Raw genomic sequence first — 24716 nt, forward strand, 5'->3', positions numbered from 1 at the left:
TTATTACTTGGAACAGATAGTCACCATATGTCTGGAGGTTTTAGATCACCTTCTTGGTGTGCTCCCGATATATGAACAGTTCAAAAACATTAACATTGTTGCTTGGTTTATTGCCCAAATAGACCGGCACGTAACGACTGACTAAGGAAGCAGGCGTGTGAATATGCGCACCCTGTATCCAATCAACCCCTATATCAATCAATTTTGTACAATTAGACCTCCATATATTGAACTTTAATGTAACAAACCGTTTCACTTTGCAGAACTTATTTGGGGTGCATATAGAAACCTTCAATTTATTGAATTCTGTTTATCTGCAATTTAAATTTAATGAAATCATATTCTTCTAAAATTTAAATGAGGATATGTGTTGCATTTGAACTGTAAATTCTATGGACGTACAAGCGCTTTTCGGGAGTAAAGCTTCACGATTTCCTTCCCTAGTTTATTCGACTTAAGGACAAATTCTGCAGCAAAGTTATAAAACGACCACAGGCGATAAGCAGCTGAATGCGAGGTATCTGGTACAGACCGACGGCGGAAAACATACAAATCACAACAGCACACATTCAGGCGAGTATGTAAACAGGCGAACTAAGCAGGGAACAAAAACAATACAGCACTGCTTTTATAGGTCCCGAATGATCAGAGTTTTGTCAAAGTTGGTGCAAGCACACATCCGCAAATAAAACTGGCTCCCTCTGTGCATTGCCCAATACTTCAAGAGCTGACGCCTACACGACCACCAGGGGAGGTTATAGCACTTATTTCTGCTCTGATCATATAGTCATTCTTTCTCTATGGTATAGTGTTCGAATGATGTCGCGACAACGCAAGTACATCAAATAGGGGCGACGACCTTCCACAACTCCAGAACATCACAGTCATAGGCAAAGACCGTTTGCACATGTACTAACCAGCCAAACAAGCTAACCACGGCAGCGAAGACGACTTAAATCGAAGATACAACGCAGAAACACGTCGAAAAGGTTTCACCATAGAGAAAGGTTACAACACCCTGTTTCACAGACGCTCACAAGAAATGTCCAAAGCATGTACAGTCGCGGTCAAAAATACGCGGCCCACGGCTCCAGTCGGCGGAGCGGCCGCGAGCCGCACCGCGGCGCTCGCGTCGGCGCTGCGAGAGTTTGCGCTCTGACGACAGGTATCTCCCTACGTATCGTCCGTATCCGTTACGTATCCGCCCGTTACGTATCGTCCGTTACGTATCCGCCCGAGAGCGAGGGAGATACCTGTCGTCAGAGCGCAAACTCTCGCAGCGCCGACGCGAGCGCCGCGGTGCGGCTCGCGGCCGCTCCGCCGACTGGAGCCGTGGGCCGCGTATTTTTGACCGCGACTGTACATACAAAGCGCACTACCGCCGCCTTTTAAAAATCCAACGGGAGCCAAGTTAAATCAGCTATAGTTGGCTATTTGGGTGAACGCAGCGAGGGCGTTACAGCAACCCGGTGAACGCAACGCACCCGTTCGAACCACCGGGTACGCGCAACGCCGGCCGGAAGCATCTCATCTAGTGAGGCATTGATCGCACGCAAGCACGTAGCGAGCTGCGCCAATCCAAAAGACGGAAAAGGCGGGCGAGTGCGTCGCTGCAACTTGTGACACTCTGTGCGTGTGTTTGTGTAATTTATGACGTTTGGTAGTGTCGAATTGAACTTCAGAACGTCAAAGCTTTGAAGAAGCATTTCGCATCGAGGTAAGCCTCCAAGAAGAAATGAAGCGAGAAGATAGCTGGTAAAGGTTCGGTTAGGCTTATAAAAATTTACGCTGCTGCTGGCGTCCGAGTTGAAAAACAAGCTTATTTGCCACTGCTTGCGCTCGTACTCGAAGAATGTGAGAGTGATAAAAGGAGGTACTAAAATCGCACGAGGAATGTGCCGGTTTTGGTCTGATCGTGACGTCTTGCTTACCTATAATCTTGCATGTAACAGATTCGTCTGCTCTCTGGCGTGTCTGCTGCCGTTAAAACTGCTATTGTTTGTCCTGCTCACAGCTACCGTAGGAAGTTAGGCGAGTTGATGCAGCGATATCTAGGCGCCGCAGTTTTCGTAGGTGAATGATTTTGCGCAGAAGGTGATTTATTACTCCCGCGGTGCCCGTTAGTGCGGCGCCTGGCTAGCTTGTACCGGTATCGCATTGGTGACAGCCGATTTTCGACAGAGCCTCGGCGGTCGCAAACACACAGTTAGGATGTTTTGCGAGGCAGTGTGCGTGCACGCTTTACGTTTTCGAACCTGGAGTCCGTTGTCAATGTCGGGTTGCCGTCACCTAGATGTTCGCTGTAACACGCGTTCACGACCACCGCTAACATTACTGGCACATTTGACAGGACAGTGAATGACCCTCGATGCGCCGTTATGAATGCGGCGAAGCAGGGGGCAGTACTGTGTGGTGATTTGGAAGAACTCGAAGAGAGTGGAAATGGCGTGGACATTTATGATGTAGCTGCGCAAATAAAGAGACGGAAAAGAAAGAATAACACAATCGGCTGTCGTTCAACTCAAAGTTTAGAATGCGCACGTGACAAATATGCACAACGCAGATCGCGCCAATGTGAAAACAGAAAAAAAATTAACCACCACTTTAACATCACCGCACCAAGCATGTGTGATGAATAAGATCTGAACATGCATGTTCAGAGGGCTCACTTAAGCACACCTGTGCATGCTTAAAGTATAAACCCCAGGCAAGCGACCTTGTGTGCGACAGAGACAAGCAACATGATGGAGATGGTTGTCGTGTTCGCTCGTCGCCTACAAGTCGTACGCAATGCATGCTATGACTTCGAGTGATGTCTCCTCGATGTTGCCGGTATAAGGGCATCAATATAGGTGCCAAAACTAGCGTGACGCATGCTTTATTAATTTAAGTTGATGTATTTTACTGTAAAAAGCATAAAATATTTCCGAGGGTCTTGCAGCAAGTTCTTATCCTTGCATGTATAAAAATTCAATTGTTTGCTCCTTCCGCGCGACAATCGGTAGCATTTGTGTAATGTACATCCAGTTCTGCTTTCGCACTGTTGGCTAGTCACTCATAGCACTTCCAGGTGACCAGCAACGAATTCTAGATTTGCAGAACTGAGCGATCAAGCTACAAGACTGAGCAATCTGTTCAAGCGACGGCCTGTTTTGTCGCTCGAAGTCGTCGTGCACAAAATCGCTCTCATGGGGTTTAGCCTTAAATATTCTCATGTGTCCAAAAAGGACTGGCGACGTTTAATGGGGACAACTGGCTTCTGAAAAACAATGGCCACAGGATCAGGCTATCAAGGGGGCCAAGGGTAGCACGCGCCCTTCTTCCTTCTTAGCCCTCCTGTCTCTTGTTTTGTGTGGTCCCCGCTACTTCAAGTGGCAATATGTAAACGATCCAATAGAGATGACTGTCGCGTCCACTCGTCGCCTACAAGTTGAACCCCACGCGAGTTACACCGATGTTGCTGCTGTGAAGGCAGCAAATAAGCACTGAAATTGGGTGGCACATGCTTTAACAGTATAACTTGATTTGTTTTGCCCTACTGAGCAGCATAATTTCTGAAGGTCTTGCACTAGTTTTTTTTATCCTTGCACATATCAAAATTTTGTAGTTTGCTCTTTTCGTGCAACAACTGGTAGTAACGAGAACAAGGTGAAAGCAGGAGGCAACGTTTTGACAAGTGGGGTTTTCTTCTTCAAGGTGACATATGCATACAACTGGTAGTATGTCACTGATGTACATCCTGTTCAGGCTTAGCGCTATTGGCTAATCGCTTAGAGCACTCCCGGGTGACTTGTGATCAATTCTAGATTGCCAGAGCTGAGTGATCAAGTGATAAGAACTAGTTATTTGGTCACCCAACAACCAATTTCGTTACTTAAAGCCATTGCTGTCGCGCACAAACTCATTAGCTGCTGCGTCATGCAAACGTATCGTAAACCGACAGCAGGAAGCATATCTCGTGATGCCATCTCGAGCGACAACATGCTGCCAATCACTGTGACATCACAGCATTAGCATATCAAAATGATACAAGCAAAATAAAAAAGGCTTTTTTTTTTTCACTTGTGTTATTGAGACGTTCACTCGAAACACAACAGTGGCGACAAGGCAATAATTGATGTGGTAGGGGAATGCCTTAAAGTGCGTCTACTGAAACAGGCAGCGATTACGCCGGGGCAAGCACCCGCATTCAGCAAAAAGGAAGGAGGCTGGTCCACCTCAAAGGTACGTTTAGAAGCTTACTTTCAAGCACACGAAATCACGGATACGGCAAAACAACAAGCCTTGCTGGTGGCCGCTCTGTCTATCAGCGCTGTCAAGGTACTTCAGGGACGCTGCCACCCCGAAAGCACGAACGACCTCGCACACAGCGATGTTGTCAAGCCTCTACAAAGCCACTACAAGCTGCAGGTCAATGAAACAGCAGCCAGTTACTGTTTCTTTATGTACACACAGGTAGAAGGTGAGAGAGGTTGGGATTTCGTAGCTGCACTTCGTCACATGGTCGAAACTGCAATTTTGGCGACTTGCTGCACCTCATGCTGTGGGACTGCATAGTATGTGGTGTTCTGAACGATGTAAGACGTGTGTTGACCCGCAGTTTCCTGTTGTTGAAGGAAGCAGAAGACTTCGCAATTTTTGCTGAGGCCACAGCAGAAAACACGCTGCACATGCAGAAAGTACCTTCCCAGAGGCATACACAGCTAATTTTGTTCGGTCGGCCTACTCACATCCGCCGTCTAGGAAACCAAGTGGGCTACCTTGTGATGAGCGCCGGCCTTGCACCCGATGAGGCGCATCTTTGCACCAAACAGATGATTGCTGTCATCTCTGAACAGTGTGCCATCGGTGCCGGAAGCGCGGCCACTTAGTTCGAATGTATAGAGTGTCGGACGAAGGCACTAAGGGGAGGCGACAAGCATACGCACTTTCTCAAAGCCCGCGAGATAGGTCTGAGGACTGCGAAGCTTTGTGCATGCTGATTATGCACCAACCGACTAACAGTGCTCATATTAAGCCTATTGTTCGCCAAATAAGTTGGAACAGAGTGCTGCTCACAATGTTAGTAGGTACGGGGTCATTTGTGAGTGTTATTCCGCGAGCCGTGTTCGAGCAACATCGACTCAAGTCGCCACATCTGCAGGCAGCAACAATGAAGCTGTCATGTTTCAAGGGCCCACTTCCTATCACTGGAAAATTGCAACTCACTGCAACCACCAAGGGTGGTGCGACAATTTAGGCCAAACTGGTTGTCGTTTATTGTCCAGGACCGACACCTTGCGGCCGTGACACTATCTGAAGCTTCAATACGGCAGGTGTGCCAGTACTCACTGAAAAGGCTGTGGCGTGCATACAAACGGACACTACAGACCGAAGGTTGAACACCTTGTTATCAATGTACAACGACATCTTTGCTCCAGGTCTGGGTTTGCTCCGAAGGCCACCTGATCGTCAGAGAAGATGCCAGGCCCCGGATTTGTAAAGTTGGAGGGGTGCTGTACGCGCTCAAGCAAATGGTGTCAGAAGAGATAGATAGGTTAGTTGACGAAGAGGTGTTTTCACCGGTGACATTTTCTGAATGGGCCACACCCGTCATGCCCGTAGTCAAGAAGAATGCGTGGCTGTGAATGTGCGGCAACTTCTGTCTTGCGGTGAATGCTGTGACCCTTATAGAGCAATATATGCTGCCACGGGTTGATATCTTTGCGAATCTCAACAGTGGAGAAGTTTTCAGCACGTTGGATTTGTGGAACGCCTATAATCAGCTGCCCCTGAGCGAAGGCTCGAAGAAGCTAGCCATTTTGAACACTCGCAAGGGTCTATACTGTTTCAATAGGCTGACCTTTGGAGTGTCTTTAGCGCCGGCAATCTTCCAGCGACACATGGAAGTCATGCTCAGTGGTATCCCCAGAGTGCAGGTGTATATGGACGACATTATTGTAGCTGAAAAGGCGAACAACTACATGATCCTGGAGCAAGTGCTACAACGTCTGAGGGAACAGGGCCTATGTCTAAGGCATGAGAAGTGCAAGTTCCGGCAGGAGCAAGTTACGTTTCTTGGGCACTGCATTGATAGCAACGGCTTACACCCTAAAAGCGATAACAGCACTGCTCAGCGCCCCAAGACCCGCTACAGTGAGTGAACTAAAAGCATTTTTGGGTCTTTCAAGTTACTACGGCAAGGTCTTGCCGCATGTGTCAACTTTACTAACGCCCTTATACGCATTGTCGGCAAAGGGCATGAAGTGGTTCTGGGGCAAACAGCAGCAGACTGCTTTTGAAGCAGCCAAGAAGGCAATGAAGAATGCAAAACTTCTGGTGCATTTTGACCCACACTTAGGTTGTGACGCATCAGCAGTATGTCTGGGAGCAGTGTTGTCACATCGAGTCGGTGGTGTTGACTACCCTATAGGATTTAGGTCATGAACCCTAACGAAAGTCGAGAACTATTCCCAGCTAGAGAAGGACGCCCTCACTCGTGTTCGGCGTGATGAGGTTGAGAGACTTCCTGTGTGGGAACCATTTTGAGCTGATAACAGACCACAAACCGTTAACGGGTCTATTCAGCCCGGACAAGGCATTACCGCCAATGGCTGCTGCCCGCATTCAGCAGTGGGCCTTGCTGTTGGGAGGATATCAGTACAGTGTGGCCTATCGTAAGGGATCTGAAAATGTGAACGCCGATGCTTTCAGCCGACTCCCTATTCGCTTGGGGCAGCCCGATGAAGAACAGGAAGATGTGCCCGAGCATGTATTATACGCCGAGACTGTGAGTACGGCACACATCAGTGCCAAAGAGTTGGCGGCTATAACCATCTGTGATCCTATGTTACAGCAAGTGCGGAAATGGATCCTGCAGGGCTGGCTGACCTACCTGGCCGAGACAGAGAGGCGGTTCCGGCCGTTATTTCAGAAAACGTGTGAGTTGACTGTAAGTCATGACTTTATTGACTGAGGACATAGAATAGTCGTGCCATCAGTGGCTGCTGGAGGTCTTTTGAGGCTCCTTCATGAAACACACCCAGGAATGGCTGCGATTAAAAACCTTGCGCAAACCATGTTTTTTTACCCAGGGCTGGATGCGAATATCGAGAGGATGGTACGCAAATGTGAGAGACGTGCACAAGTACGATGTCTCCTGCGCAGATACCGGCACCGTGGCCTGAAACAGGCCGGAAGTGGTCTCCGGTGCACATTGACTACGTAGGCCCTATCGAGGAACACAAGCTGCTGGTGATCATGGATACTGAGATTAAGTGACTAGAGGCCATACCAATGCAGAGTACAACATCTGAATCCACTGTGGAAGCATTAAGGGCCATGTTTGCCAGGTTCGAATTGCCCAATACACTGGTTTCAGATAATGGGCCTCAATTTGTCTCAGCAGAGTTTAAGAAGTTCGTAATGATGAACGGGATCAACCTTGTGAACGATGGCGCCTTACCACCTGCAGTGGAATGGCCTGATGGAACGAACGGTCTGCACGATCAAGGAAGGCCTGCAAGAAGCTCAAGGGGACAGCCACATTAACCCCCTCAATTGGTTGTTATTCCGCTACTGATGGACACCTGTCAAGGTGGGGAAGTCTCCATCCGAACTGCTGTTGGGTTACGAACTACTGACCAGGCTGGACTGTTGCCTTCCGAAGGCAGGGAACCGCATTTTGATGTGCGCAAGTCTACCATGCCGTTCTTTACAGGACAGCTGGTGTGGCTCAGAAGTTTCCACTGCCGGCCGAGATGGTTGCCTGGAGTGGTCACAAGCACCCAAGGGGCTCGGATGGCGACCGTGTCCTCGACGAGCGGCAAGCAACATTGCCATGCGGACCAGCTGCGACTGCGCACTCCCAAGGACTCTGACACAAAGCAGCCAGCTTGCCCTACAGTACCCGCCACCACTGACCAAACCTCGCCCGAGCCAGCCGGCATGGCAAACCCCTCCTGAGCGGGATCGCTACCCCCCATTACCCCCCCCCCCCCTCTGAGTCACAGCCGCTTCGCCGGTCCGCCAGGCAATGATGGCCACAACAAAGGCTCAATTGGCAAAAGGAGGAGATATGCTGCGTCATGCAAGCATGTCATCAACCGACAGGAGGACGCATATCTCGTGATGCCGCCTCGAGCAACAACATACTGCCTATCACCGGGATGTCACCGCAGTAGCATATAAAAACATTGCGCACAAAATAAAAAAGGCTTTTTTCGCTTGTGTTACCGAGTCATTCACTTGGAACACAACAGTATTGGGGGGTTTGGCCGTTATGAAATTCTTCAGCTGTCTCCTGCTTATGTTGATCCCTGTGCTTCATAACAACAATGTATTAGTAAAATGTAACATGCAACAACGTGTGTGATAGTGGCTAGATAAATGAGAGGTAGGTGTGCCTTTTGATGAACTTGGCAGCTGCATTTTGATGGGTGCGATATGCAAGAACACCCGTGTACTTAGATTTAGGTGCACGTTAAACAACCCCAGGTGGTCCAAATTATTGCAGATTGCCCCAATGGCATGCCTCATGATGAGAGCGTGGCTTTGGCTGGGAAAAATCCCCGTAATTTTTTTAATGACTGTGGTTTACTTTCCAGTGAACATTGATGCAATGCTGGGGGAGCATGGACGTCACAGTGAAGAGACACCAGCCTAGGCGGGAGAATGCGACATGAGGTGCCATGGCAACAACATCATTGCCCCACGTTAAAGCAGTACGCTAACCACTGGCGGGTCGATCTTTCGACCCATAAGTAGTTGTGCTGTAGCAATGTCTGCACAATTACTGGCACCTGCACTGTCGAGGCACGCCATGCCAAAATCTAGAGGCTGTAGCCCGAAAGATGTAAAAAAAGGAAGAATGAAAACAACGTGGTCTCCCATAGTGAAAAATAATCACTCAGTTGCATAATTTCTCTGTGACACAAGGTGCCAGTTAACTTAGTTCCTAAGGCATGTTATATATCATGACATGGTAACATGTAATGTTTGATGCAACATGTCAGGAAGATGATTCACCTGGGTGCTCAGACCTGAGAACCATTTGGATGCCATTTTTTGTATGGAGGGAATTGTATCACATGCATAAAGCATATAACCACTGGCTGATCCAGAGGCTCTGGGTGCCTCCCTCCCCATTATCAGTTTGTTTTGAGGACTCCCCACCTTGATCCTATCGTTAATCTGCCCCTGCATACAACACGCCAAAAAAAGGGGTGCTGGCTGCCATGTATTTCTCCTTTTTTTTTATGCATTCACTTCATGCAGCTTACTTTTGGTTTCATAATTAACCAACTTGTACTGTAGAGAAATCAGGGACTCAAAGAATCAGGATATCGCTAGCGGGATCTGCAGATTTTGTCTTTTGCAGTTCTTTTGACGTATGTTGTGAAGCTTGCAACTTTTGATAGCTTTGTGCAGGGTTTTCATTGTACACTTGTCTCTGCAGCTCAGCCATGTTCTGTGTCTCCAGAGACAGTTGCCTCTTGGAAAATACTTGTGGTGGTGTGGCAGGCTGAAATTTCAATGTCTTCTTCCTTGAACGTTTCACCTTATTGATGCTAGGCACAACATGCATCAGCGCTTCCTTTGAAATTGATGAATTTGGATTGGAAGTCTGGTGGGTCACTACGCTACACTTTTAAACTCAAGGAGAACAGTTAGCATTTTTTTCTTGTTTTGCATCTTCATCACATCCAAGCTGTTTTTCTGCCCATTCTTGACTGTTGTTTGCATGAGGGGCTTTTGAACGGCTGGTTTTTTTTAACTTCACAGGGCTTCTATTTTAACAGCCATCAGCAGCTTTTAAAGGTCACTGAGGCTTTGCTTCTCATAGAAATGCAAAGCTGCCCGTGTAGCTATAGCCACAATTACTCTTGCATAAATGGGGTATTCCTCTGCAGTTTTTTGTGCTTTTTCTCTCATACAAGGCCTGCTTGACATCCAAGTTACACTTTTGTTGCTTCTGATGCAATAACCTCCTCTGTCAAGCCCCTCTTCTCTTTCCTTAGAACTAACACCATCAGCTAAATTCCTAAAAAATGGTTGAAGACCTATCAGAGAATGCTTAAGCTTATTAGCACACTTTGGTTCACACGCTTCAGGTAGCTTACGGCGACTGACACAGTTAACCTTTTCTGCATGACCATGCACACAAGTGGGGCAGATGACACAGGCACAGGAGTTCACTCATTCTGGCAGCTTTGTGGTACAGTGAAGCAAGTTGTTGCATCGGTGGCGTAGAGGTAGAACATCCGCCTCGTATGCAAGAGGTCCGTGTTTCGAATCCCGGTGCCGCGCAATTTTCCACTGGATTAAAAAAAAGAAGAAAAAGATCCGCGTGTTGATAAAATTGCATAAACAGGCCTGGAGTGTGGCCTGATCCCGGTGACCAGAACTGGTAATGCACTCCCTCACCAGATCAGGATTGGCCACCCTGGTGCAGTACTTGGCCACAACCTCCTATATGAACACAACAACTAAACCCTGGCCCTCGGTCCCCAGCAGCTACGAAGCAACTGACCATGGCGGCGGTCAGACCTGCGACGCAGCAGAGGGTGCTAAGAATCCCTGGCTCCGGACAGGCCGCCATTGGAATATGAACCTGGCAACGTTTAACGCTAGAACATTATCTAGTGAGGCTAGTCCAGCAGTGCTATTGGAGGAATTAGAGGGCAGTAAATGGGATATAATAGGGCTCAGTGAAGTTAGGAGGCCAAAAGAAGCATATACAGTGCTAAAAAGCGCGCAAGTCCTGTGCTACCGAGGCTTAGCGGAGAGACGAGAACTAGGAGTCGGATTCCTGATTAATAAAAATATAGCTGGTAACATACAGGAATTCTATAGCATTAACGAGAGGGTGGCAGGTCTTGTTGTGAAACTTAATAAGAGGTACAAAATGAAGGTTGTACAGGTCTACGCCCCTACATCCAGTCATGATGACCAGGAAGTCGAAAGCTTCTATGAAGACGTGGAAGGGCGATGGGTAGAGTGAAAACAAAATACACTATACTGATGGGCGACTTCAATGTCAAGGTAGGCAAGAAGCAGGCTGGAGACAAGGCAGTGGGGGAATACGGCATAGGCACTAGGAATAGCAGGGGAGAGGTATTAGTAGAGTTTGTGGAACAGAATATGCGGATAATGAATACCATCTTCCGCAAGCAGGATAGCCGAAAGTGGACGTGGAGGAGCCCGAATGGTGAGACTAGAAATGAAATAGACTTTATACCTGCACTAACCCTGGCATCATACAAGATGTGGACGTGCTCGGCAAGGTGCACTGCAGTGACCATGGGATGGTAAGATCTCGAATTAGCCGAGACTGGAGGAGGGAATGGAAAAAGCTGCTACATAAGGAGCCGATCAATGAGTTAGTGGTAAGAGGGAAAATAAAGGAATTTCGGATCAAGCTACAGAAGAGGTATTCGGCTTTAACTCATGAAGAGAACCTTAGTGTTGAAGCAATGAACAACAATCTTGTGGGCATCATTAAGGAGTGTGCAATAGAAGTCGGTGGTAACTCCGTTAGACAGGATACCAGTAAGCTATCGCAGGAGACGAAAGATCTGATCAAGAAATGCCAATGTATGAAAGCCTCAAACCCTACAGCTAGAATAGAACTGGCAGAACTTTCAAAGTTAATCAACAAGCGTAAGACAGTTGACATAAGGAAGTTTAATATGGATAAAATTGAATAAGCTCTCAGGAACGGAGGAAGCCTAAAAGCAGTGAAGAAGAAACTAGGAATTGGCAAGAAACAGATGTATGCGTTAAGAGACAAAGCTGGCAATATCATTACTAATATGGATGAGATAGTTCAAGTGGCTGAGGAGTTCTGTAGAGATTTATACAGTACCAGTGGCACCCACGACATAATGGAAGGGAGAATAGCCTAGAGGAGTTCGAAATCCCACAGGTAACGCCGGAAGAAGTAAAGAAAGCCTTGGGAGCTATGCAAAGGGGGAAGGCAGCTGGGAAGGATCAGGTAACAGCAGATTTGTTGAAGGATGGTGGGCAGATTGTTCTAGAGAAACTGGCCACCCTGTATACGCAATGCCTCATGACTTCAAGCGTACCGGAATCTTGGAAAAATGCTAACATAATCCTAATCCTTAAGAAAGGGGACTCCAAAGACTTGAAAAATTATAGACCGATCAGCTTACTGTCCGTAGCCTACAAAGTATTTACTAAAGTAATTGCAAATAGAATCAGGAACACCTTAGACTTCCGTCAACCAAAGGACCAGGCAGGATTCCGTAAAGGATACCCAACAATAGACCATATTCACACTATCAATCAGGTGATAGAAGAATGTGTGGAATATAACCAACCTTTATATATATCTGTCATTGATTACGAGAAAGCGTTTGATTCAGTCGAAACCTCAGCAGTCATGGAGGCATTGCGGAATCAGGGTGTAGACGAGCCGTATGTAAAAATACTGAAAGATATCTATAGCAGCTCCACAGCCACCGTAGTCCTCCATAAAAAAAGCAACAAAATCCCATTAAAGGAAGGCATCAGGCAGGGAGATACGATTTCTCCAATGCTATTCACAGCGTGTTTACAGGAGGTATTCAGAGGCCTGGATAGGGAAGAATTGGGGATAAAAGTTAATGGAGAATACCTTAGTAACTTGCGATTCGCTGATGATATTGCGTTGCTTAGTAACTCAGGGGACCAATTGCAATGCATGCTCAGTGACCTGGAGAGGCGAAGTAGAAGAGTGGGTCTAAAAATTAATCTGCAGAAAACTAAAGTAATGTTTAACAGTCTCGGAAGAGAACAGCAATTTACAATAGGTATCGAGGCACTGGAAGTGGTAAGGGCATACATCTACTTAGGGCAGGTAGTGATGGCGGACCTGGATCATGAGAGTGAAATAATCGGAAGAATAAGAATGGGCTGGGGTGTGTTTGGCCGGCAATCTCAGATCATGAACAGCAGGTTGCCATTATCCCTCAAGAGAAAAGTGTATAATAGCTGTGTCTTACCAGTACTCACCTACGGGGCAGAAACCTGGAGGCTTGCGAAAAGGGTTCTTCAATTGAGGACAACGCAACGAGCTATGGAAAGAAGAATGATGGGTGTAATGTTAAGCGATAAGAAAAGAGCAGATTGGGTGAGAGAACAAACGCGAGTAAATGACATCTTAGTTGAAATCAAGAAAAAGAAATGGGCATGGACAGGACATGTAATGAGGAGGGAAGATAACCGATGGTCATTAAGGGTTACAGACTGGATTCCAAGGGAAGGGAAGCGTAGCAGGGGGCGGCAGAAAGTTAGGTGGGCGTATGAGATTAAGAAGCTTGCAGGGACGACATGGCCACAATTAGTTTATGACCGGGGTTGTTGAAGTATGGGAGAAGCCTTTGCCCTGCAATGGGCGTAACCAGGCTGATGATGATGAATTAAGTTATCTCGATGAAGGAGGTGGATCTACTATGCATATGTGGTAGGGTTTTTTTTTTCATACCTGCGTGTGGTTGTACTATTTCATTAAACCTCGGGAGTTAGTCTAGCATCTTTCCCATCTGTCTTATTTCCTTCTTAAACTTCAGCAAAAAGAAAAGCATTTGTCACATGACTGCGTCAGTCAACCCATCAACAGTTGTCTCATTTACAGCCTTTGGTGATTAACACAGCTTTTCAGTACAAATTGGCAGTGACTACATTGCAAACTTAGCACATGCACAACCCCATATTACCTAATGAACATCCTTTAGCTGCACCATTAAGTTGCCCAAATGACTGTATTTCAGAGGCATGAGCATTGGCTAGTCTTTTTATTTGTTTTATTTATTTCACACTACTGCAGGCCATGACAGGCCCAAACAGGAGTGGGAAATCAAAACATAATTAGTACAAATCGGGATTACAAATGAATAACGCCTTTAACAAGGAAACAGGGTTACATCACTACACATATAATACGTACTTGGTAACAAAAGAAAAAAGAACTAGAACAATTTTTCCAGTGCAGTTTGAAAATCAGCCTCCTCAAAAATGGTTTTAGGAAGAGCGTTCCAGTCTGAAATTGTCTGTGCAAAGAAACTGTGTTTAAATGCATTGGTTTCAGCAAATATCGGTTTCAGTGCATGGTCAGGATTGTGTCGAGTCTTTCTGGTGTCTAAGAGTTTTACATATGAAGGTATGGACATGTAAAATTTACCTTTCAACATGTTATGCAAGAACACTATCCGAGCATATTTTCGACGTACCTGTAACATTGTAATCCCGTGTTCTTGCATAAGTTTAGTAGGGGAGTCACACCTTTTATATTTACCAAAAAATGGATCGGATTGATTTTCTTTGCAACATCTCAAGTTTATATATATCCTGTTTAGTTTCGGGATCCCAAATTACGGAAGCGTATTCTAATTTTGACCTTATGTGAGTATTGTACGTCAGTAACTTTAACTTTGCTGGAGCTTTGTTTAGTTTCCTTCTTATGAAACACAACTTATTAAATGCTGATGCACATATATCTGAAACGTGACCTGAACAGGATAACTTAGAAGTAAGTGTAATGCCTAAATACTTATAGCTTGTGACCTTTGCGATTTCTTGGTTACAGAGACTGTAGGAATAATGACTAGGCTGTAATTTCCGTGTAACTGTAAGACTGTTTTTTGCAGGTTAATTTCCATATCCTAAGTTCGACACCACTGCTCAATCTGGAACGATTGGTCTTGCAATACAGCATGATCACTCTCACACAATATTTTCTTGTGTATAGTACAGTCATCAGCAAATAATTTTATACACACTGTATCAGACAAAAATTCAATGAGATCATTTACGTAAGCCAAGAACAGCAAGGGTCCGAGTACATTGCCCTGAGGCACACCAGAAAAAAGAGGAAGCATATCAGATGCACACTCATCCACTACAACAAATTGTTTTCTGCTATGCAAATATGCTTCAACCCATTTCACTAAGTAGATGAGAAGGCCAGTTAATCTCAACTTATGTATTAGTTTCGTATGCGACACCTTGTCAAACGCTTTGCTAAAGTCTATAAATAATGCATCTATTTTCCCCGACTGGTCCAATGCGATTATAAAATCATGTACAGTCTTGAGTAACTGAGTCATAGTAGGTCTTCCCTTGGTAAATCTGTGTTAATAAGGAGACAAAACTTTATTATTAGACATGAAAGACCTTGTATATCCAGCTATGACATGTTCCATAAGTTTCGAACAAGTAGACATAATCGACACGGGCCTATAATTTGTTATGTGTTAAGCTTGTCGCCCTTAAAAATTGGTACAACGCGTGCTACCTTCCAGTCATCAGGAAGCTCACTAGTGGTTAAAGAAAGCCGAAAAAGATTTGCCAAGTAGTCTGCAATCTGCGCTGCAAAGCGTTTCATGAACGCAGTAGGGATACGATCCTTACCTGCACTTTCTTTCTGGTTCAATTTACGTAGCATAGATAGAACACCCTCGCTTGTTATCACTGGTACATCTGTCTTCGAAAGCTCCTTATGTATGCTGTAGTAGTCATTAGGGGGAAAAAACACTATGAAAATATACATTAAATGCGTGAGCCATATCAGCTGCATTTTCGACAAGGTGATCATCTACTGAAATTTTTTGAGTAGACTCATTTGTCTTTCCGAGGTAACGCCAAAATTTTGATGGATCAGTTCTAAGAAATTCTTGATGTGAAAACATGAAGTAATTATGCTTTGCTTGTTGCACCTTAATTGCCAATTTATTCCCCAGGGCCATGAGGGTCTTCTTACACATATTTTGTTTTTTTCTCAGTCGTTTTAGTTTACGTTTAATGTGGATGATTTCACGACTAACCCACAGATTCTTGCGATTTTTATAGCCTTCCTCATAGGTACAATGTTTTTAGTACAGAAGGACACTACTTGTTTAAGATGACACCATAGGTCATGAACATTCCGAGAATGAGCATCAATAACTAGTGTTTTTTCTAAATAATAAATTATTGAGGTATCATCACTTCGTTCAAAATCTTTATGATTTGTCGCACTAGACCGACTATATCTGGCGTCCCTGGGGCACGACCAGGTGAAAAACAACAATTTATGGTCTGAAATACCCGGCTCAACAGCAATAGTACATTTCGAGAAAGATTCACTGACGAAAAAAAAAGGTCCAGGAGCGCTTGCTCTCTAAGAGAGTAAAATCACATACAATTTTTTCAACATTTAAAGCAAGCTTTATATCAAGAATAGCATCCGTATTAGTGCATTCACTGTACGCCAAATGTTTCCAGTTTATGAATGGCAAGTTGAAGTCTCCTGTCATTATGATATTTCATTTGCAAAACTGAACGAATTGATCACACACTCTAGGAAGAAAAGACACATCAGCATCAGGTGCCCTGTAAACTGCATTGAGTACAAACGACAACTCATTTGTTTTGATGTTTAGAAACAAGCTCTCATGATCTTCGATCTGTTGCATGACATGAACATCTATACCAGACCTAGCAATCACTGCAATTCCCCCACCACATGAACCACGATCGCGTCAATATATGCTAAAACCAGGCGGAATAATTTCACTATCACAAATCTTTTCATTTAACCAGGTTTCAGTAAAAACCACTAAGTCGGGGCCGTAAGTAACAAAATTTCAAGTTTATTTTTTTGACAATGCTCCTGGCATTCAAAGAAAGGATACGCAAAAATTTGTCAGAGATCTGTGATCGCTATGATTCGGATGCCTTGCTGTCAGCAGCTAGAACTGGAAGGAACACGTGTGGAAGATGCATCATCCCCTACGTAAAGCGTTTTTCCAATGTGAACTTTATCATTTACGAGCGACACCTTCTTTCCCGTTTTCTCGTGTTTTGTAGTTTGCCGTAGCTGTTTTCTTTTTCTTAGGGTTTCGAAAGAGTAATCATTTTGGATAAAAATTTTCATCCCTTTTAACTTTCCAGATCTGCTGAGCACCTTCTGTTTCTCAAGATAGTCCTGAAAATAAAGAAAAACCGGGCGGTTTGACGAGGATTTGCCAAGCTGGTGAACTCTAGCTACCGATTCCCAATTTATTCCAAGTCTATCACAAAACTTCAGTTATAACTTTGCGCCGAAGTACCTCAGATTCATTTGGCCCCTCCGTAATTCCAAAGACAATCAAGTTATTTTGACGATTTCGGTCCTCCAGTGCAGTAAGCTTACTTTGTTGATGCATGATAGTGTGTTGAAGTCTCATGACATGATCATTTATACTATCAATGGTACCAGCTTTTACGCTCACTTCCTTCAGTTTATTCTCGACTTTCTCTAGACGCGTGCTGAATTTGTTCAGAATTTTTTCAGTTTCAGTAAGTTTCAATTTCACTTCCTTCAAGTCGCTACGAATAGCCTCTTGACCTGTTAACAATTTTTTGAGCATCTCAGCACTGCTAGGACCGGGATTTTCTTCAACATCCCCACACAGTAATAATTTGCAGACGTGAATGCAATAACATACGATAGAGAACAGTGTGCGTGGGCTTGGAAGAACAAATAGACCCCTATCATTGTCTCTGCACGTACAAGGATAACTAGCCTGAAATATATAAGCAGAGCGCAATTTTAACGTCCCGTTGTTGTTGGTTCCACCAAGCCCACTGAAGATTCGGTCGCAGGGCGTTCTTCTTATGGCTGTACGCTCCGATGACGTGATGCCGCTCACGGGTATGGCAATAGCAGCGAGGTTCATGTTAACAGGGTTGGTAGAACGACGGTCAAGATTGCTTGTCGATGCTGCGTTGATTAGCACTCTTGCACCGTTCACACACGTGTGCGTGCTCACTCCAGTGGCCGAGAGCAGCAAGGCCTGAAATATATAAGCAGAGCGCATTTTGAACATCCCGTTGTTGTTGGTTCCACCAAGCCCACTGAAGATTCGGTCGCAGGGCATTCTTCTTGTAGCTGTACGCTCCGATGACGTGATGCTGCTCATGGGTATGGCATGTGCAGCGAGGTTCATGTTAACAGGGTTGGTAGAACGACGGTCAAGATTGCTTGTCGATGCTGCGTTGATTAGCACTCTTGCACCGTTTACACACGTGTGCGGGCTCACTCCGGTGACAGAGAGCACCAAGGCCTGAAATATATAAGCAGAGAGCATTTTGAACGTCCCGTTGTTGTTGGTTCCACCAAACCCACATTGTGTTCCACACAGTGAACAGCTGACAAAAGCTGGTGTGCACACTCCCTTTCTGCTGGCATTCTGTCTGTATTATGGCGTGTGCTGGCATGGTTGTGTCACCAGAATGTTGCTGTGCAGTGATGATGGCAAGCTCCTGCTGTGTCTACTGAACAGAGGATGTTTCTTTGGAGCTCCCCTGATGGCTGTGTCTTGAATTGGGTCTTTTTATGGGCATTTCAGATGCCGTTCTCTGTGCATGGCCATTCTTCCACTTGCTCTGGTGACTTGGAACAGTCTTTCTCCTGGCTGCTTGAAGTGAGAAACTGGGAAGTCCAAGCGAGTGTCAGACAGCCAGGAAATAAAGTTTGGACAAGAGAGAAGTGTTGTAGTGTTGGAATACTGAGCCATACTTCTGAGCACATTCGCCCCAGCCCAACAAAGTTGGAGTGAGGGTCGCCCAGTTGCTGGCACTGGAGAGTGGCTGCTTCATTGCTGCTGTGCATGGGCCCTTGTGCTTACCAGCTGAACTGGCGTGTGTTGCAGGATGAACCGCAGTGGCTATCCAGCGCATGTGGCCACACCCCCTCCAGGTCCACTGCCCATGGGTGGAATGCCAGCAGCTGCAGTGCCCCCAGGCAAGCTTTGCTTAGTCATTCTTAGTGATTGCAAGATTACCTTATGTGACTTGGCCCTCATTAAAGTTAAGTGTTCACTCATGGTAATATTTATGACCACTGATATGAACTAAGAAGCAACAACATGAGAAGCCCGAACCCTTGAGAGCGATTTTGTGCACGACAGCGATGACTTCGAGCGACTAAACAGGCCATTGTGCAAACCGATCACTCAGTTGCTTGGTTCTGGAGATCTAGAATTCATTGCTCGTTGCTCTGAAGAGCTACGAGCAACTAGCCAATAGTGCAAAGCCAGAACAAGATGTACATCAGTCAAGTACTACCGATCGCTCGATTGCGTGGTTCTGGAAACCTAGAATTATTGCTTGTTGCTCTGAAGAGCTACGAGCAACTAGCCAATAGTGCGAAGCCGGAACAAGATGTACATCAGTCAAGTACTACCATTGTTACGTGGAATGAGCAAACAACCGAATTTTGATACGTGCAAGAATAAAGAAACCTACTGAAATACCTTCAGAGATACATTATGCTGCCCTGCAGTGCAGCTTGTCAGAACAATAGTGGTGGCACTAAGATTGTAGGGACATGTATCAGGGCAGGAAGTGAGCAGAATGTTAGTCACCGATTCTAAATGCAAAATAAGCTATTCTGTTGCTCTTTATTCCTTTTGCTTCTCTTGCTTCAACTTGTCCAATGCATTAGTGAATTATGCCATTGCTTTGTTGTGACTTACATTTCTGAGTAGCGATTGCAACACTCTAGCTGTTGAGTACTTTGAGCAAGCTTGGTTGCAAGTGTGCACTTGTGAGCATGCACCTTCTTTTTCTTTGAAGAAGAACAGGACAAACACTAAACAAGGTAAAAAAGTTATTAAAATATCCATGTGCCTCACCTTGTTGTGCATTTGATCACACCAACAAATTTGTGCCAACTTACCTAGGACTGTCAACAGTAATAATTTCTGGTTGTACTATTCAATAGAGTCATGTTGGTATCATTACTTGGACACAGCCTTCTGCCACGTGGTGCCTAATGCATGTGCAAGACTTTAGCACTCACTGCCTTCTGGCACTTACGCTCTCGTATCAGTGCCCTAGGTGAGCTAATACCAGTCGGCACTCTGGATGCTGGTAGTCCACACCTTGGCCCTAAATTAATGGAACAAACATAAAGCCTTCTTTTGCTTTCGAACGCCTGCCCAATTTGTCTGAGGATGTGCGGCAACATTGTAGATTTGAGATAAGATGCTTTCGCAACAGCTGAACACTACAATCTCGGGAGCCACGCAAAATCACACTGTCAGAGTGGAGTAGAGTAGACCTGGAAGCAATTTTGAAAGCTGTACACCCACACATCAGTCTGGCAACTGCCTTCTGCTGCTCATATCATGAGAAGCCAACAAACACTGACACCAAGGACAACATAGGGGAAATTATTTGTGTTTAATAAATGAAATAAAGAAACGATAAATTAGTGGAAATTAAAGTGGATGAAAGAACAACTTGCCGCAGGTGAGAACCGAACCCACAACCTTCGCATTTCGCGTGCGATGCTCTACCAATTGAGCTACCGCGGCGCTGTTTCCCCATCCACTTTCTTGGGTATTTGTGTTGTAGTAGAACCCTGGGAGTGTTAGCCAGCGCCATCACTCAGATACCTTGGCGGCGGACGTGGAACGTCCTTCTTGCCGCAGGCGTCATGAGAACATGACATGCGAACGTGACATGTGAACTCGAAATGCGAAGGCTGTGGGTTCGGTTCCCACCTGCGGCGAGTTGTTTTTTCATCCACTTTAATTTTCATTAATTTATCGTTTCTTTATTTCATTTATTAAACACATGTAATTTCCCCTATGTTGTCCTTGGTGTCAGTGTTTGTTGGCTTCTCATGATATGACTAATAAAAATCGGGACCCTCGGTTCACCTCCTCTCTTCTCGTTCTGCTGCTCATGCCATTTATACCCACTAGAATGGGCAAGGGATGTCACTCGGGCCTCAGTGGTTTCCCCTGTGTTTTTATTGGGAATACTATTAAGGCTCACATTAAGCCAAGCTTTAGTAAGCTAGAAATTGAGGTAAATGTAGGACACGATTTGTGACCCTACTGGGACATTTTTGTACTAGCCCGAGATAGACAACGATAAAACGGACACCGACCAAAAAACATTAAAAGAAAAGAAACCAAGACGTTTCGGCTCCCAATGGGAGCCTTGTTCACAATGAAAGTAAACGAAAGGGGGGAGATGATTATGTACGTGTGAATAGATGGCGTGAACAGCGGGCATAAATGGAAGGAGAGCTGCTGTCATTGCGGTTCCGTGTAGTATCAGTAGTTTGGATTAGTAATGACTCGAGATGCAAACGCGAGGTTAGATTACTTTCAATGGCTAGCACATGCACCCTGCCCCAGTCAATGTCACGTCCTTCTGTTACAGAATGCTCGGCAAGAGTGTCAGAAGAAATTTGTTTTTTCGCATCATGACAGTGTTTCTTGATACCCCTTTGAAAATTTCCGATCTCGCCGATGTAAACTTAACTACAGTCTGCACAAGGAATGTTATACACAACACCTGGGTACCTTTCTTTCGGAAACTTGTCTTTCACATTTACAAGCATGTTTTTCAGCTTTTCCACTGGCACATGTGAAACGTGCACATCAAAAGAATTAAGTATACGGGGTAAGGCCTCGCTAGTAGCATAAGGTATCGCAGCATGTTTGCAAGGAGCAAACGTGGTGGAGGAAACACTAGGTGGGCGGGATACGTGGTGCTGTATTGAAGCCGCAAATGAAACTGTTTCGTGAAAGCTCAAGAAGAAAGTTCGAGGCATTATAATGGCCCGAGATATCATAATGCCTAATTATAATTCTGACTGCTATTGAACAGCTGATAATAAAAGGATTATTGATTGCATTGCATTACAACATGGAAGAAAAATTGTACTTGTCCACTTCTATTCGATCTTTAGAAGAAGTACTCATTGGTGTTGCCCTTGTCAATGAAGCAGATGGTTAAAAGGTTTCATTTTAGCTCGACTCCATGCCGCTCGTACTCTTACGTTTTGGTAGTCTCGGTACTGCATAGTGCTGTGCTAGTGTTGATGCTCATACTAACTCGGGTCGGGTACTCATTTTGTGCAACAAACCACGATACCCACACTTGAAGCCATCTTACCCGTGGCAGTTAGAATGGTGATGATGCATGCAGCCTCACTCGCTGGAGAAATGTGGCACCTTCAGTCGCAACTTCTCTGAAACTAAGTCTTTTCTTGGTGTGAAACGAATGCTGCAAGGTTTCTGGAATGGAATTCTAACGGTACACGTTGGATTAATATTTGCAGGGTGTCTACCAACCGGGAAAACCGGAAGAACCGGCAATTCTGAGGGAGTTCAAGTAGTCTGGAAATAATCAAGAAAAACTTAAAGAATTTGTGCTTCTATCAGGCAAAATTAGCCATAATTAAGCCGGCAGCACTGGATTAAGGGGGGGGGGGGGTCTAAGGGGGCTGCAGCCCAGGGCTTCACCTCGGACAGTATATGAAACCATGGGCAACGTAACTTTGAACGCCATGTATGAAGCGAGAAAACCATAACGAGCAGATGGGGCCTCACGCCTAATGTAACAGCATGCGTTTAGCCTGATCATTTGGGGAGAGCTTGTCGAGCTGCAAAAACAGGAATCCCCCGCCACGCCAGCGGGGCCTTTTACGAAGCGAGGTGTGTTTGCTTGGTAGAGTTTTCGTGGTTTCCTGTCAGTCCCTTTGTCCAGTGCTGTCTGAAGAGGAGGGGCAAGGGGGAAACACCTAAAACATGTAATGTGGGATGAGGACCTAAATCTCCCTTGCCCCTCGTCACCACCCTGCCACCCTCCACCTCTCAAATAGTTCCGCCGCTGTCCTTCTCATAGAAAGGATGTGCTGCAGTACTCAACAGTGCCTCCCATTCGACTTTTCTTTACCGTGATGGTAATTTGGGCGGGGGAGGATGAGTCCGATAGCAGATGATGCTGAGTCTGATGGCAGAGTCTAGGCAGGAAAGGAAAGAAGGTGTCACACGTGCTTTTGTCCGCGTGCTGTGGGGCATGGAATGTTCACTGTTCGGGCTAGGGTTGTGGAGGAGTGAAGGGGGAAGTTGGAGAGCTGGACACAAAGGGTTTTCTCCAGGGCCCATTCCTGCCTAGTGGCTAAGTAAGTGAGACTGGCCGCCGAATTTTCCAGAAAGAAGTACAAAAAGATAACTCAGACGTGACGAAGGGCGCGTAACTTCACCTGCGCTAGGAGTCGCCCTCTCTTCTTCGTTCTCGCACTCGGCGTTGATGGTTCGAAAGAAAAATTGAGAACCTACCAGAGCAGACGATTGCTCCTAGCTAATAGGAAGATGAGACCGGAACGGGAGAAGGAGTGAGTTTGTACGGAGGAGGGAATTTGTACAAGGAACTCTACGCATATGTGAACGCCTGCTTTGGCACTAGTAACAGACAGACGCGGCGCGCTTCTATAAAAGGAAGTTGATCGCGGGCTGCGATTCAGCCCCGAGCTGCCAGTTAAGCTTGCATAAGCCCGCCTGCTGAGGAACTCACTTGTTTCCTGTTAGTTTGGCTTCAAATAATCATGCTCCCACCCACAAAGTGTGCCTTGAGAGGACGAATGAGACGGCTTCTCGTTGCGGCAACAGAGAAGTAGAGACACCCCCGCCGCAAGAGGTGCATTGCGAGATTCTCCGAAATGACCCTGCTAAGTGGCCGGACATTATTACTGACAGCTTTCATAGCGTATGTCTTGAGAGAAAGGGCCATTTTATTTTCAAAATTGGGCAGAAAATTTTCCGTCTTCCGAAAGGCAATACGAAACTCGGAAACGCTATATGTCACCTCATCTTTTTGTGCGAAAGGCTGTAAATGGGGAGGCATACGAGCGACACTGGTTAATGTATTCGGAGTCCAAAGGTCCCGTTTACTGTTTCATGTGCAAACTATTTTCGATTTCAAGCAACCCCAGTTCTTTCACCGCGCACGGCTTTTCTGATTGGAAAAGAGCAGAAGAAAAGGTTTACGCACATAAAAATAGCGTCGAGCAACGGAACTACATGGCAGCATGGCTCGCCCGCTCTAACTCGAACAGCACAATTGACAAGGAGCTGGTTAAGCATCTTGTCACTGAGACTGCTTACTGGACGGAGGTGTTGAAGCGCGTAGTCGTTGTAGTTAAGCTTCTAGCTGAGTGCAACCTAGCGTTTAGGGGCAGTGAGGAGATTTTTGGTTCACCGTGAAAGGGCCATTATATGGGAGGGCTTGAGGCCATTGCCAAGTTTGATCCCTTTCTAGAGGAGCACATCAAACGCTAGGGAACAAAGGAAAAGGTCACCCATCGTATCTGTCAAAAACCATTTGTGATGAATTTATTGAGCATATGGCAAACGCTGTCAAGGAACGTCTCAGGAACATCTGTCAAGGACTGAGTGAAACGCGCAAAATAATTCTCTTTAATTGACTACAAAGACGGCGCCAAATAAAAAAACAGATGAAGGAAGGAGACACGAGACAGCCAGAACCTGTGTTTTGAACAGAGCTGATGATCAACTGACAAGGGAGATATTGGAAGCGCTTGAGATCAAGAAGCGTGGTGATGATTGTATCAGTGAAGCCTCAGTTTCTCTTTCGACAAAGGAACTGGTGTATCTTGGGAGCGACACTTAGAAATTATTCTGTATCGCGGCTTCCTTGTGCTATGCAGATGACAGCCCTGTTTCTTCTTGTTGTTTTGATTCTTGGCAGCAGCTATATATTGCTATGTCAAGAAATAAAACACACAGTTGTTAGTGCGCCTACGTGGTTGTCTTGTGTCTCCTTTCTTCGTCTGTTGTTTTATTTGGCGTCGTTTTTGTAACCATGCATAACCAACTTGCCCACCAGCACATGCTCAGTGAATTCTCTTTAATTGTTGATTTGACTCCAGACCTTACTCACGTTGGCCA

At 45.6% G+C, this 24716-nt stretch overlaps 1 protein-coding gene across 6 annotated transcripts in view; it reads left to right on the top strand.

The window, feature by feature from the left end:
• Positions 1-1546: 1546 nt before the first annotated feature.
• The window catches only part of Bap60 (Brahma-associated protein 60), a 163794-nt gene continuing 140624 nt past the window's right edge, over positions 1547-24716 (top strand). The window contains exons 1-2 of one of the 6 annotated variants that reach the window (XM_055075767.2): positions 1547-1755; positions 18654-18745. In XM_055075767.2, coding sequence (XP_054931742.2) covers positions 1736-1755; positions 18654-18745 — 112 coding nt within the window. In that variant the 5' untranslated portion in view covers positions 1547-1735. Of the gene's footprint in view, positions 1756-8637; positions 8703-18350; positions 18557-18653; positions 18746-24716 lie in introns of those variants that run through there. The other 5 variants (XM_050186811.3, XM_055075766.2, XM_055075768.2 and 2 more) reach the window with 5 other exon arrangements.

The sequence above is a fragment of the Dermacentor andersoni genome, chromosome 2 (genome assembly GCF_023375885.2).
Source record: "Dermacentor andersoni chromosome 2, qqDerAnde1_hic_scaffold, whole genome shotgun sequence".
NCBI lineage: Eukaryota > Metazoa > Arthropoda > Arachnida > Ixodida > Ixodidae > Dermacentor > Dermacentor andersoni.